Genomic DNA, 16,804 nt, shown 5'->3' with positions numbered 1-16,804 from the left:
AAACAGTTTGAGGATCAAGGGTATCTTTTCGATACCCTTTAAAGTCGCTTATGGCTAACTGATAAAGGGTCAGTGATACTGGCTCTTAGATTCTTGAACCGTAAGGGGTGAGCAAAACGCTCACCCTTAAAATCTCTATATGTCCGTTGATATTTTGTTAACTATCTAAAACTCTTCTACTACTTTCTCATTCTTAGGATCATATGTAAAGTTCTTTCGTCCAATTAAAATCGCATAGCATATAGTATCAGCAGCCACAGCTTCTGCAAAGTCTACAACAATCTTTATGTTTGTTCTCTCGTTTACTGATACATTCTTTCTCTTACTGCAATTAATCACATACATTGGTCTGTTGTCTATAAACTCTTTAGGGTCATAGTACATTTCGGTGTTGCCACATGTTATTCTCTTAAATGCAGTATAATCTTCATACATCTTGAAATAATCCTTGTTAGCAATATCTAAGTTTCTTGATTCTTTTGGAAATACTTCATTCCTCCCATTCTTAAGATAGATATTCTTTACCTTACAATGATCAAACTTACTTGCATCTGCTGTTTGTTTGCCACTTCTATCAGTTTGGAACATTACAACTACGAAATCAGGCATATCAAATTGTCTAGAATTAAATTGAGTAGTAACATCAAACTCTAAGAAAGAACCTACAACAGTCTTCTGAACACATTGATAAGTATGGAAGGAAAACATGATTTTTGGTTCTTTAAGAATATTCAACTTTAACTTGTTTTCGTAATTAGACTCGTATTCAACAATAGGCATTCTTATCTCCATACTTTTTATTGTTATTTTTCCATCGTGAGGAGCTGCTCCTGATCCAGCCCATTTGTACAAGACATCGTTATTGTTGTTAGCTTTTGTAAATGTTATTCTCAATCCACCTTTCCACATAACCTCTTTATAATCACTTAAGAAGCCTGGAATTAATCTCAATGGATACAAAACACTAAAGTTCTTTCTTAGACCAAGTTTATCATCTGTTTCAAATCCTGCTTGTTTTAAATATTCAACTTCTGGCTTGGAAATCTTTAATGTTCCGACAGCTGTAGATGTAATTCCAGGTAGCTCGATTTTATCTATAACAACTCCATGCTTTCTAACCTCAATTTGAGAAAAGAAGAATGGGAAGAAGTTATCTACAAGTTTTATAGTATCGTTTGCACCAAATGTTCCTCCAGCTGATGCACCAACAACTTCAAAAGTCATATGACAATCTGCTTTGTGTGGGTGTATAAAACCATCCCCCACGTTGAAATCGAACTCAATATCTTTGTTAGCTTCATTCAAATTATTAAATGTTCTTGTGTTAGCTTTAAAACTCTGTAACTCATAACTCTCAATATCCATTTATTATAAAGAAAATCTTGAAACAGCGCTTTATGGTAAACACCATCAAGCTATATAAATATTAGCATTGTCGTAAAGTCGACCGAGGAAAAATTTTCTGAAACTTATAACCCCCATCCCAACTTAACCTTAGCATTCATAGCAGTACCAACCCCAAAAGCAGCTAATCGTTCACCAATTGGCGCATCACTACTAAATGCTCTTTTCCATGCTTTAGTTTCCAGTTCCTTATCTGCAATATGTCTCGACTCTGTATCTTTATTGTCTCTGTAGTATATATCGTGTTCTTTACAGGCCTCATCTAATGGGTTAATACCTTCATCACCTCTTTCTAACCTTTCTTGAAGCTTCGTAAAAGGCCCACAAAATCTGAAGCCAGGTATATGTAACTCTGGTATCCCCTTCATGTTTAAGATCTTATTCATTAGTCCTTTTCCAAGCTTCTCATCATTCCAGAATCGTGGTGGTAACGTATTTAAGATCTTAATCAAATAACCTATACCTTTTGGATCATTAGGAATAAACTGTGAAAGCTTATTATTAATCATACTCACTATACCTACCTTCTCATTGTAAAAGTTATCATTTCCAGCCTTTTCTTCTCCATCTATAACTATTAACCTATCTATAAGCTTTCTCACATCATCCATCCATATATATTCTTTAGGTATCTCTGTATATTGTTTAATTCCTTCACCAGTCCTTTTAGGTGTTGTGTTCTTTTTAGGAGTTGGGGGTAAAGTTGGTTTAATATAATTATCCCAAATAGGCTTGATAATATTAATGTACTTTGAACCTCTACTAGATGCTACCTTTTTATCTCGATTATATTTTTGGAAGGCAGCATCTGAGTCTATTATTATTTCCTTGTACTGTTCAAAATCATCATCATCATAATCTTCAATGGTTTTACTAGTATTCGTCGTTAAAAATTCCCATAGACCTTCTGTTCCTTTATAAGTTTTACCATTAATTATCAAATCATCACCATTCACTTTAACTTCCAAATTTCCTATCTTATTTATTATTTTTCCATCTTCTTCTACAGTTCTTATTCCAAACACAGTATCATTTCTTTTACTATAATATTTCGTTGCAATCTTACCAAATGACTGTGCTGTTGTTAAAGGTTCTACTCCTTCCACTTTGTCTTTAATTTGTTTTCTCATTTGTTTTATTTCTCCCGTTATAGGTGTATCACTACTGCTTGGAGAACTATCATAAGGTATCTTTTTAGGTGTTTCTAGTAGACTAGGATCTATTGAAGCCGTCTTATGTACAACTGGAACAAGTTCAGTTATTAGATTTTTATTTTGTTCTGCTACTTCTTTGATCTCACTTCCCAAGTTTTGAATAGCATCAATTACAGGCTGTTCTTGTGTCTTAAATTTATCGTATATACCTGCTCTTTCTTTCTTCCAAGATTTGAAGCCCTTTATCAAGAACTCCTTCAACTTAATATTCTTATCAATTTCTTTCTCATCCATTTATTGTATAGCAAACGAACGAACGTCAATAAACGTCAAAGAACGTCAAACGTCAATAAACGTCAAAGAACGTCAAACGTCAATAAACGTCAAAGAACGTCAAACGTCAATAAACGTCAAAGAACGTCAAACGTTAAAACGTCAAACGTCAATAAACGTCAAACGTTCAAGAAGTGTTTTATCTTGTTCCTATACTTACCATTGTTTACCTTCCTTGTCATATCAATTACTATGAAACCATAATCTTCTTGCCAACATTTTGAACATATCTCTTTAAACTTATCATAAGACATATCTCCTCCAACAAACTCATTATACACATGTTTAAGATTAGTATCATCTTGTCTGAATATACATAGGAAGTTGACGTTATCTCTTATAAGCTGTTTAGGTACTTTTGAATATGTTTGTGCAAGATAGAAACAGTCTAAATGTCTATGCCTACCTCTTGTAAAGTAATTTCTAACAGTATCTTGATTCTCCAAAATGTAATCGTCAAACACAACAACAGAGTATTTTTCACATTCATCAATAGGCACAATAGAATCATTACCGCTTAAGAACGTTGCTATCTGCTTCTTAAACTTTAGTTCTGCTTTCTCAAATCGATCTTTTAACTGCTCATACTTTGGCTGATTCATGCTTTTAGAATATATGTAGAAGTAATTATTGTTTAACCAACCTGGCTGTAATAAGAAGTTAAATAGCAAAAACGTTTTACCACACGCCGACGGACCCACGATAAGACAACGAACATCATCAGGTATAAGCTCTCCATTTCTTTTCTTAGCTGTTGTTTCTTTTATCATCTCTTTTACATCCCAATTAATAGTTTTCTTACTCATTTATTATAGAGAAAATCAGGGGGGCCACCAGCACTGGCCCCCTTTCAAACAGTTTGAGGATGAACTGTAGGGTGAGCGTTTTGCTCACCCTTAAGAACATTTTAGACTTTCGAATACAGCGGGGCAAATCTTATGATCTTATATCTTTAAGTTGTTCTCTGATCTTAAGCAACGTATCTTTTATATATTCGTTGTCCATTTCACCATTCAATGTTATTATCATCTCTAACTGTTCTTTAAATGAGTTAATACAAGTGACAATGGCTTTATATTCATCTTTTCTTTTGCTTATGTTTAACTTCGAAGACAAACCTGTTATTATAGCACTTCCAGTTGCAAGAGACGTTGTCAATATCGAGTAAATTGTTACAGGTATAAAAATATTAATAAACCCAGTTGTTGCAGAAAGAATAACTGATAACGTGATCAAAGTGTAGTATGCATATTTAACAATTCGTAGTTTTCTCTTTTTCTTCTTTAAACTGCATTCTAACTTTCGAATGACATCTTCTATTAACTTGATTACTTTCTCTCTTGGAATATCTCTAGGTAAATCAAACTCGTTCATTTATTATATAATAAATGGCTAAGGTATTTAAGCTAACGAGTGATACTTCGGTTTTAAAGAAGAAACTCCATTACGAATTAGACAACAAGAGCAACTATTTAAGTATAGGACTAGTTGGGTTTTACAGTACATATCTAACTCCAAACATAACAACAAAGAAAAACAGTTTCTCATATGGTGATAGGCAAGTTTTTATACCAGAAGGACAATACAGCTTAAACAGTCTTAATGAATATTTAAAATCTCAATCCATCAACATAACATTATCAGAAGATCATTTAAGAAATAGAGTTAAAATTGAAACTGATAGTAATGATGTTACAATTGGGAGTATAGGCACTGTCCTCGGGTTTAATGTTTTTGAAGTTTTAGAAAAGAACAAAACACATATTGGAAGTAAGTTGCCAAAGTTTCATCCGTTTGATACTGTAAATGTTCACTGTAATATAGCAGATGGCATGTTTGTTAAAGATACAGAATACACACATAGAGAAACAGGGATCATAGCATCATTCAAAACAGATGCTGAGTTCAAACATAGTATTATTTACGAGCCTACTTATCCATTATTTTTCCCTGTATCCAAAGACAAGGTTGACAATTTTGAGACAGATGAGAATGATTCCTTAATTGATTTTGGTGGAGCTACAACAACTGTACTTTTACAAACCAAGATTTTCTCTTAAATAAATAGGAAGATGTGTTCTATTAAAGATTGTATGTTTAGTGTTCCTTATAACGAACTAAAGGATCTAAATATTGATCATGTATTAACAAAGAAACAACTTAACGATAAAGCTAAGAAAATTAAAGAAGGTAAAGGAATGGATTTAACTTTAACTACTGCACAAATGAAAAAGATTAAGAAAGAGCATATTGGCGGTTTTATTTTTACAATTCCAGCCATTCTAGCAGCTTTAGGAGCAGTTGGTTCATTAGCAGGTGGTGCAGCAGCGATTACTAAAACTGTACTGGATGCTAAGAAGAATAAACAAGAACTTGAAGAACAAAAAAGACACAATATGGCTATGGAAGAAAAGCAAGGGGCAGGTAAACCAAAGAAGTCAAAAAACTAAAACCATTGACCAACTTCGATATAGAGAGGTTGGCTAAAGAACTAAAGATAAAACGATTTAGAGGTGTATTTATGAGTGATGAACTTCCACAAAAACCTTATGTAAATGAGTGTGGCGTAGTTAACCTTGATAAATCAGAAAACATTGGTACTCATTGGATATGCTATTGGAAAGATAACAACACAAAGTATGTGTTCGATTCTTATGGTGGTGTTCCTCCTAAACAACTAGTACAATATCTTGGTACCGAAAACTTCTTTTACAATGACGAACGAATACAAGACTTTAACTCAGTTATATGTGGTCATCTTTGTGTTAAGGTTTTAGATCTTCTAAATCAAGGGTATTCTTTTAGCGACGTTATCTATATGATTAAAAATGAATAAGTGCTTTTATGGTTTGTATCCATAAAAGTTTTGCTTTAAGATAAATATGGAAGCTATACACAATAGATTTTTAGATTATTTTGAGAAGCATGAGGATGAACTAGATTCACTAGATAGTTATAATTTTTATCAGTATTTTGAGTATGTTAGCGAGTTAGACTTAAGAGATAGAAACAACGTATATACAGTTATTGATTTGTGGAAAATGCTAATACCAAAATTTTTGTACACAGAAGAAGAGTTGGAAAAGTTACGTCCAATAATTACCTTAAAGGACTTGTTGTCGAATTATAGCTCTAGACCATTAGAGTGCAGTAATTGTGGTAGTAAGTCGTTAACAAAAGGTTACATTTGTGATGATTGTTCTGTGGAGAGTGGTTGGGTTTACGATACTAATGAAGGAATGAGAGCTGCTTGTGCGAGAAAACCATGGTACGATACTACAAAAAGATTTAAGTTACAGTTATCTCGTTTGCAAGCTTTACAGGATAGAATTATTCCCGAAGAGGTGCTCAAGGTGTTAAATGATGAACTTAGAGATATACCAAGAGATTTAATATCAACAAAAGATGTTCTAGAAGTACTAAAGAAAAACAAATACACAAAATATTATGATGATGTCTATTTAATACACTATCACCTTACCGATCAAAAACCATTAAAATTACAACATATGGAGGAAACACTTATAAATGAGTTCGAAAACTTACACGAGGTCTTTAGGGAGCTGTATCCGGAAAGAACATTGTTTATTAACCTAAAATGTGTATTGTACCATCTGTTGAAAAAGCACGATGTTCATGTTGATATTGATTTTAAACACTCACCTCGACAAATAGAGATGTTAAAGAAATGTTTTGAAAAACTAGGATGGACATTTTCTGTATAATAAATGAGCATGGATATATTTGGTAATGTTAAAGATAGAAAAGGTGATGTTGATATAAGTGAAGAAAAATTAAAATTGTTGGAGAATTTAAATGATATTGTTAGCGTAAGTCAACTTAGGTCAATAGAAACTCAATTAGAGAACGATAGAAAACGATTTAAAGATGCATTAGAAACGTTACAAGACATATACATAAAGAAAGAAGATTTTCAAAAGATTAGGATGGATACTACTAAGTTGGTTATGCAGAAAGAAACCATGCCTCTACTATATCGATTAAGAGCTAAAAACGTTAAGGAGCCAATCTTCAGAATATTTAATCTCTCTAACGGTTACAAATTTCTCTATAATGGGAAAATAATGCACATGGACTTAAGTTTGGATAAATACTTTCTAGATATATATTTGGGTGATACTTTGATTGAAAATATACCTTTTGACTTTAAGAAGAACGATATAATTACGATTAAACCAAATAAAAATTCAGCTATGGAAGAAGGACAATTATTGTTTGTTGTAATGTACATAGAAAGAGAGCTTTCCTAAAGACGTTTGCTATATAATAAATATGGATATCTTTGGTAATGTTAAAATGACATCAGAGTTAGATAATACAGTTGTGAGAAAAGATATTGCTATGTTGAAAGAAGAGCTTAACTTCACCAAACGGAGTCATGTTATAGAGCTTCATAGTCGATTGATATCAGAAAATGTTGAAACTCCGTTCTTTTTAATACATAATCTATCTATCGCATACAAATTTCTTTATAAAGGTAGGTTAATGCATATAGAATCATCTTACAATACGTATTATATAGATATATATTTAAATGATTCTCTAGTTGAAACTTTTCCATTGCACTTTAATACAAATGATAAATTAGCAGTTAGACCATCTAAAGGTTCTGATCTGAAACATGGTAAATTACTATTGCTTCTTATGCATGTAGAAAGAGAAGACGAAGATAGTGATGATGATGGTGAGAATGTTGATAGCATAATATTAAACAGCGATAGTTATTGATTTTCTATATAATAAACAGGATGTATTGTGTTAAGTGTAAGAAAGCAACAGATACGAAGAAAGATACTATTAGAATTGAACAAACAAAGAATGTAAGATATCTAAAGAAAGGTATTTGTTCTGTATGTGGTATTACTAAAACTCAATTCGTTAAAAAGCCTGATTGACTAGAAGAAGGTAAAGGTGTTAGAGAAGACATTATAGAAGAAATTCACAAACCATCTAGAAAAAACTTTGACAGATTAAGTGTAGTTATAAAAGGTATCGATGATCTTTGGCAGGCTGATCTTGTAGAAATGGATAGTGGAGTATTAAAAGGCGTTTCCAAAATCAATAAAGGTTATAAGTATTTGCTAACGATTATAGATGTGTTCTCGAAATATGCGTTTGCTGTTCCTGTTAAAGATAAGAGTGGGAAGAATGTTACAGAAGCATTCGAATTCATATTAAGAACGAGAAAACCTAGCAACTTACAAACAGATCAAGGTAAAGAGTTTTACAATAAAGAGTTTAAGAAGTTGATGGATGAAAATAAGATTAATCACTACTCAACCTATAGTGGTAAGAAAGCTTCTGTGGTTGAAAGATTCAATAGAACGCTTAAGCAGAACATGTGGAAAAGGTTCACGACACAAGGGAATTACAAATGGATAGAGATATTACCAACACTAGTTAAAGAGTATAATCATCAAATTCATAGAACAATTGGTTTAAAACCTATAGAAGTTAATAAGAAGAATGAGCAAACAATATTGGAGAAAGTGTATCAAAAAGAATATAAGCGTGTTAAGCCCAAATACAAGTTAGGTGATCATGTTCGTATAAGTAAGTCGAAAGGGTTATTTGAGAAAGGATATACGCCTAATTGGTCAACAGAAGTATTTGTTATTAGTGAAGTTATTCCATCTAATCCGCCTACATATAGAATTAAAGATTTTGAAGAAGAGGATGTGCAAGGTAGATTTTACGAACCAGAACTATTAAAGACGAAACACAAAGATGAATACTTGGTGGAGAAAGTGTTGAGAAAGAAAGGTGATAAAGTATATGTTAAATGGCTAGGGTTTGATGATTCGCATAATAGTTGGATAGATAAGAGTAATGTTGTAGTGTAAATATAAATGTTTGTCTTTTATGGTTATTATGCCATAAAACGTAGTTTGAACGAAATAAGGGTATCGAATACCCTCATAGCATATATTTCCAGGGTCTCTTACATAAATCAAAGCCGGTGCGGGATATCTGGCGCCGGCTAGCTGGTAACGAAAATGAAGTTAAAAATCAACATTTTCTATATAATAAATATGAGTACTATGGATAATTCTCCTAGTTTAAACGATATTTGCTACGAACAGATTAAAGATGATTACTGGTATGGTTTGTTTGGTGATTTCAAGCTGATTATAGATAAGAGTACAGGATATTTCAACGCTACTAAGCTGTGTCAGAGCGGTGGTAAGAGGTTTGATCATTGGTTAGAAAACAAACAATCAAAAGAGCTAATAAGGTATTACGATGAAAAAACCGACTCCCAGCTTCCTGGTAATCGCTCTAAGTATCTAGTAAAAGGTGGAGGGGATACAGAAACCAATGTTATTATCTCCGGAACATATGTCTACAAAAAGATATTTCTCTCTATTGCTATTTGGATATCACAAGACTTCTACGACAAATGCTATGATATCATCGAAGACTATTTCGTTTCTAATTTTAAACAGATTCAAGAAGACCAAAAAGAGTTACAATCAAAAGTAGAAGAGATAGAACAACAAATGGAGCAATTACGATTGTACAATCAAGAACTAGAAAGCAAAGTTGATTATCTTAAAACAGTTGCAGCACCATATACAGAAGATCCAGGAAAGATACATAGGCTATTCATTATCAAGAAAAACCTTACTAAAGAACAACTCGAGAATGTACTCCTTTACTATGACGAAGAAGAACGAGATCAAAAAGAAAGAATAGAACGATATAAGTATTGGGTTGGAAGAGTACAAACATGCAATTACGAAAGTAGGATTAAACAACTCAAACTTAAGTATCCAAGTATGAGTATTCTGCTTAACGTCGACGATCCAAACTCTATCAACTTATACAACAGAGCTAAAGAACGCTATGATGATAGAATAACTTGGCACGGTTCGCATATGAACACAGATTTAAGTGATATAGATCTTGACAGGTTTATTCAGTTAAGAGACATTTAAGTACGAGAAACTAAATATACCATTGCTTTTATGGGCTAACCCATCAAAGTACAATTTAAGTGTTATGCATTAACCCTCCGCTGCAACAGCGAATGCTACATTCAACATATCACCTAAATTGGGATTATTATGATATTTTCTTATTATAGCTCTCCAATCTACGTAATGTCTAAATGAATATATAAAGTCTATAGATAGGTCTTGATAAGTTGAAATGTTACGCCAATGAACTCTACCTTCAAACTCTGCAATAAATTCTTCTGTTAAATTTTGAGACATTGAAATCATTTCCCAATCTACTTTGTCAGCGTAATCTCTTATAAGGTTTTCTGATAATTGTTTAGTTCCAGATATGTACCACCAATTAACTCTATCTGCATGTTCTCGTATAAAGGCTTCAGAGAGTTCGTTTTTGTAAGATATAGCATCAAAATCAACTTTATCTATAAACTCATTAATAAATTCTTCAGATAGCTTTTGGTGATACGATACTTCTTTCCAATCAACTCTATCTGCAAATTCTCTGATAAAGTCTTCTGATAAGTCTTGGCTTCCTGAAATAATCTCCCAGTCAACTTTATCAGCTAATTCTCTTATAAACTCTTCCGATAAATTTTTCCATAAACATATTTCACTCAAATTAACTTTCTGCAGATATTTACGTATGAAGTCTTCTGTAATGTGATCATAGTTATATTCCTCCTCATAATCATCATGGCCTATAGATAGCCATTGTTCATCAGTCAGTGAATCTAACATCTCTTCGGATAAGTCCATAACGTTTGCATAGAGAATGTTTTGTATGAGAAATGAGTTGTTTTCTTTAGTGGCTTTCTTGAACAAATGATCTAACATACCTATGGACACGCTAAAATTTATTTTGTCTTTATCATTATAACCACCAATATCTAAATATTTACATACACAATCAAATACAGGTTTGTAAGATAATATTTCCTTAGCAGTAGTCATGTTCGTTTTTTATTCTTAGATTTTTAAAATTTATTTCATTTTTGTTGGTTTTGTATATAATAAATATGGAGAAAGAATTTGATTTATTACATGATAGACTTAACCTTATTCATGAAGATCTTAAACTTTTAGCAGCACTACTAGAGAAGCAAATACTGTTAAAGGAGAAAGAGTTATTAGTAATGCAACAAAAAACATCTGATTTGAGTAGTGATGATGAATATAAATATGGTAGTGATGATTATGATGATGATGATGATGATGAGTAAGCTTACAAAAATGATTCAGTTTTAAATGTGTATATGTGACTTTGATGGGTTAATCCCATGAAAGTTCTAGACTAACACAACGAGGAAACATATGTAGGCAATGGCAGACGCGTGCAGATGTTTAAACGATGTGTTAGAAAAATGAAAATGAATTGAAATAACCCGGTGAAGAGTACTAACGAAGATTTTCTACATAATAAATAGAATGACTAATTATAATAAGTTTACTGTAATAGAGTTAAGGCGACAATGTAAAGAGAGGGGAATCAGAAGATACTCCCGATTAAGAAAAGCAGAACTGATAGACCATCTTAAACAACATGACGATGAACAAAGCAGGAGACAGATTAGAAATATATACCCATTTAAACAAGAAGTGTTCTCTAAAAGCGAAATAGCACAAAATACACCAAAGTTAAAGCGAAAGCATTTGAAAAAGTTATTTCCATTTGATGATGATTTATTTACAAATAAAAAATATTACGAGATCTTAAATGTTAATGAGCCGACATACAATGAAAAATTTAAATCCTATACAACAGATTACAAAATAAAACTGACAAATATAGCAGGTGAAACACTTACTGAAACAATACAAAGATTACACACAGCAGTAGACGATATGATTGATCAAGCTAAACAAGCTTCCAATTTTAAAAAGAATGACAGAATAAGAGTTGTTGTGCACAACGATGGATTTTGGACTAAAGCAATATCAACACCAATAACAACTGAACTAAATGCTAGAAATGTATTAACACACGTGCAAAGAATTGTAACATCTGACGAAACAATCAATATTGAAGAAACAACATTTAATATTCAAATCATTAACATGCCTAGAGGAAGTAAAACAAACAGACGATTATTAAACCTTGCAGAAGACAAAAAAGCTAAAAGATGTATTACCAAAATCAATAACAATGACAATTTGTGTTGTCCACGTGCAATCATTTCAGCCTTAACGTATAAAACAAATGTAATACTTGATCAAGAGCTAACACCACAAAACATTAAAGATATAAGACGTGGAAGAAAAATACAGACAAAATTAACTGAGAGACTTTGTAATCGTTTACCGAGCTACTGTGAAGACGGTTTTACATTAGACGATATTAAACAATGTGAAGAACTATTAAACATTCAAATTAAAGTTGTATGTGCTGAAAACATGAACGCTATTATTTACTCAGGCCAAGACAAAGAGGTGAAGATTTATTTATATAAAAGTGGAAATCATTTTGACGCAATTAACAGCATGCAAGCTTTTATTGGAAGTGTTTATTATTGTGAAAAGTGTGATACAGCATACGATCATAAAGAAAAACACAAATCATGTATACGAATTACACCAATTTGTAATATGTGTAAGCAACCTAAACATCAAGAAGAAGAGATTGATAACATTTATTGTGAAGCTTGTAATCGATTTTGTTATAACCAAACATGTAAAGATAACCATTCAGTTGTTTGTGAAGAAGTTTATAAGTGTAAAGGCTGTAATAAAATTTTATTAAGATATAAGAAACACAAGTGTGGATATTACTACTGTATCAACTGTAATTGTGTAGCTAAAGAAAACGTTCACAAATGTTACATGCAATACAAACGCCAGAAAGGTTATTGTGATGATGAATGTGTGTGTAATGCTAAAAAAGAATTAACTGTTACAGATTTGTTTATTATGCTATACAAGACTTATGGTATCGAAGATCGTGGTAAGAAAATTGTTAAAGAAAAAAACATGTACGAAACCATGTCTAAGTGGAGAAAACTTCAAAAGATATACGATGCATGGAACAACAACAAGTTAACAGTAGATGACTTTAAGTATATAATTAAGAACTTTCTAAAGTCGAGTATTAAACAAATGAACAGTTGTAATTACACAGAAAAGTATATATGGTTTGATTACGAAGCACAACAAGACACAGGAATTCATAAAGCTAATTATGTAGTTGCTCATGACTTTAAAGGTAGCAAATATTACTTTGAAACAAATGACGATTTTTGTAAGTGGTTAGTTTCAAAAGAACATAGTGGTTACACTTGTATTGCGCATAATGCCAAAGCTTATGATTCGTACTTTGTTCTTCAGTACTGCATTAAGAATGCTTTGAAACCTTACACTATATATAACGGCTCTAAGCTAATGTTACTTGAAATTCCAAAAGCAAACATAAAAATTATTGATAGTATTAACTTTGTAGCACAACCATTATCGAGTTTTCCTAAGACATTTGGTCTAAAAGAATTAAAGAAAGGTTATTTTCCACATTTGTTTAATAAGCCTGATAATCAAAACTATGTTGGGCCAATACCTAACGCAAAATACTATGGGATTAGTACCATGAAAAAAGATCAAAGAGAAGCGTTTCTTAAGTGGCATCAAGAAAGAAGAGAAGAAAATTATGTGTTTGATTTTAAAAAAGAGTTAAGAGAGTATTGTGATTCGGATGTAGATATTTTAAGAAGAGGTTGTTTAGAACTAAGAAATCAGTTTTTAGAAATAGCAAACATTGATCCATTTCAATACTTAACAATTGCAAGTGTGTGTATTGGCATTTATAGATCAAAATACATACAAGAAAACACAATTGGTATTATTAAAGAAGAAAAGAAAGAAAAATACTCTAAACAGTCTATTGCATGGTTAAATTCTTTTAAGAACAATAATATTAAACACGCGTTAAACAATGGAGAAGTAACGATATGTGGATCTAAAGTTGATGGTTACGATTATAAAACAAAGACAGTGTATCAATATCACGGCTGTTTCTGGCATGGTTGCAACAAATGTTTTGAGAAGTATACTATCAACAATGTCAATCACGAAACAATGGAAGATCTATATGAGAAAACAAGAAGAAGATCTCAACAAATAAAAGAAGCTGGTTATAATCTTATAGAGATGTGGGAGTGTGATTGGTTAAAAGATAAAGGAGCCAAACAGTTAATTCAAAAAACTAGTCTTATTGAGAAACTAAAGTTCAGAGATGCATTCTTTGGTGGTAGAACCAATGCTTCAAAATTAAAAGTTACTAATAAGAAGATGAAATATATCGATGTGTGCAGCTTGTATCCAACTGTTTTGTTTTATGATCAATTTCCTATTGGCCACTCAACAACATTAAAGTCCATCTCTCCTGAAAAATACAAGTGTAAAAAGTACTTTGGTTATATACTTTGTAAAGTTCTTCCGCCAAAACAATTGTATCATCCTGTATTACCAGTTAAAGATAACAATATTAATAAGTTGGTGTTTCCCTTATGTAATCAATGTATGATAAATCAAACTAAGACGTGTACACACAGTGACGAACAAAGAATGATAACAGGTACTTGGGCAACTATAGAGTTAGATAAAGCTTTAGAGAAAGGTTATGAGTTAATTGAAATTTACGAGATTCAACATTTTCCCAAAACAAGTAACAAACTCTTTAGAGGTTACATTAAAGACTTCATGAAAATCAAATTAGAAACATCACCATGGGAAGATGACTTTCAAACAAAAGATGATTATATTAAAACTATTAAAAACACATTGAATATTGATTTAAATCCTGATCAAATAATGGTAAATCCTGGTAAGAGAGCAGTTGCAAAAATTTGTTTAAATTCGTTATGGGGAAAGTTTGGCCAAAGACAAAACTTAACTCAAACTGAATACATTACAGATGTTAGAAGATGGTACGAGTTACTTTTAGATGACAAATTAGAAATATCTGAATGTTTGTTTATCAGCGACGAGATGGTTCAAGTTTCATATAAATACAAAGACGTATATGTTAACAATTCTTATTCCACTAATATTCACATTGCAACTTTTACAACAACACATGCGAGGTTAAGACTTTATGACATGTTGGATAAGTTAGGTGAAGATGTAGCGTATTACGATACTGATTCTATTGTTTATATTGTTAATGGTATAGAAGTAAAGACTGGTAGTAACCTTGGTGAGTGGACAGATGAGTTAGGAAAAGATGTTTATATTATTGAGTGGTATTCAACTGGTCCAAAGAGTTATTACTACAAAACAGATAAAAACAAAACTGTGATGAAAATTAAAGGATTTACTCTTAATTACGAGAACTCTTTGAATCTTAATGGTGAAAACATAAAGAAGGTTGTTAACAAAGAACTAATGAACATAACTCTTAATTATAATCAAATAACAAGAGACAAGAGAACAAAAAATTTAGTTAACAAACCTGTGACTAAAGAGTTTCAAATGGATTACGACAAAAGAGTTGTTTTAAAGGAAAAAGATAATATCATCAATACTTTACCTTATGGTTATTAGGTTTAAGTTTTAGATTTAGGTTTAGTTTTAGTTAGATTTAAGTCCTTTATGGTTATATATCATAAAGATCATTATGTTCTGTGTGGCTTATGTTCTCCAATGACAGTGGTCCGTACACACGCGTAAAATTTGAACTTGGTCATTGAAAAAGTGGTCCAAGAAAAGTGGTCCGTACAGACGCGTAAAATTTGAACTTGGTCATTGAAAAAGTGGTCCAAGAAAAGTGGTCCGTACAGACGCGTAAAATTTGAACTGGGTCATTGAAAAAGTGGTCCAAGAAAAGTGGTCCGTACAGACGCGTAAAATTTGAACTTGGTCATTGAAAAAGTGGTCCAAGAAAAGTGGTCCGTACAGACGCCTATACTACTAGGGTCAACATATCAAGCACATTTGTAGACATTCATTTTTCTTGTTTCCAGACTTACTGGACACCCTCTGTGTGACTGTATATATACACAATGCAAACTCAAAAAAAGCAAGGGAGATCTAACTAACTTTAATAAGAAATAAGATATTCCAGTTTATTTCACAGGAAACAGAAATATATTTCCTTATATAAATCAATAAGCGAAAAACAAGCATGGAGAACTAATCAACATCGTTAATAACTTCCGTTTTTGTTGTTGCTATTAATTTACACGGAACTACAGTATCTGTTTAAAAAAATATTCAATTTACTTGTTGTTATTGAGGAAAGAACATTACAGCGTCAAGTATACTTGTACTGTCAGTTGTACTACATTCTAATCGTATTTAATAGATGAGGATGCACGTTTTCCAACTTTCTGCGACGACTTACGAAAAATCCGAAAACCTTATGCACGCATTTAGTAATGGTATAGTAAAATTACAACATAAAATTTTCAAGCGCATAAAAGCAAAAAAGTTTTTACAATTCTATTTTTCTAAACTATTTTCTACTTTTAGGATTTTTATTTATGGAAAAATATATAGGGAGCTTATACGGCTGTATAATAACCGAATAAATAATCAATCAAGACATCCCCACATATATTTACCCACAAAGAATTACAGGTACTTATTTGGCGTCCCCCCCTTTTTTTTTTACATCTTAAAACATGGCGATTAATCATTTAAGTTTCCTTGAATCTTTGTTACAACTTTGAATGTCACCTCTTTAGACATTTGTCTCCAGAAATAGATTTAAACCAGTTGTGGTATTGACTACCATATTTCTGACATAAAACCATCTTTAAAAACTTTCCTGTTTCCCTTGTAACCAGCAGTAGGTCCATCTGGATGTAAGCCAACATATCAGTTATGCCCATCTCTTCCAACGAAAAGTGACTCTCTGCAAGCCAGTTAGTCATAATATTGATAATTAGAAATCCCCAGGTTTCACAAATCGTTCTGAGGTAGCCGTGTTTTAAGTATCACAATCAAGTT

The 16,804-nt window shown here is 32.0% G+C and overlaps 1 protein-coding gene across 1 annotated transcript; it reads left to right on the top strand.

Moving 5' to 3' along the window:
- Positions 1-11,713: 11,713 nt before the first annotated feature.
- On the top strand, positions 11,714-15,397 carry LOC145675262 (uncharacterized). Its single transcript, XM_081745646.1, has one exon. It carries the CDS (start codon positions 11,714-11,716, stop codon positions 15,395-15,397), a length of 3,684 nt encoding a protein of 1,227 aa, XP_081601772.1.
- Positions 15,398-16,804: the final 1,407 nt, after the last annotated feature.

Source organism: Thermobia domestica, chromosome 18, assembly GCF_964235325.1.
Source record: "Thermobia domestica chromosome 18, izTheDome1.hap1.1, whole genome shotgun sequence".
Taxonomy (NCBI): domain Eukaryota; kingdom Metazoa; phylum Arthropoda; class Insecta; order Zygentoma; family Lepismatidae; genus Thermobia; species Thermobia domestica.
This window is presented reverse-complemented; position numbering and strand designations above follow the sequence as displayed.

What these genes read in the sequence shown, in the direction of transcription:
- LOC145675262 (XM_081745646.1), top strand. Translation starts at nt 11,714, where the DNA reads ATGATTGATCAAGCTAAACAAGCTTCCAATTTTAAAAAGAATGACAGA.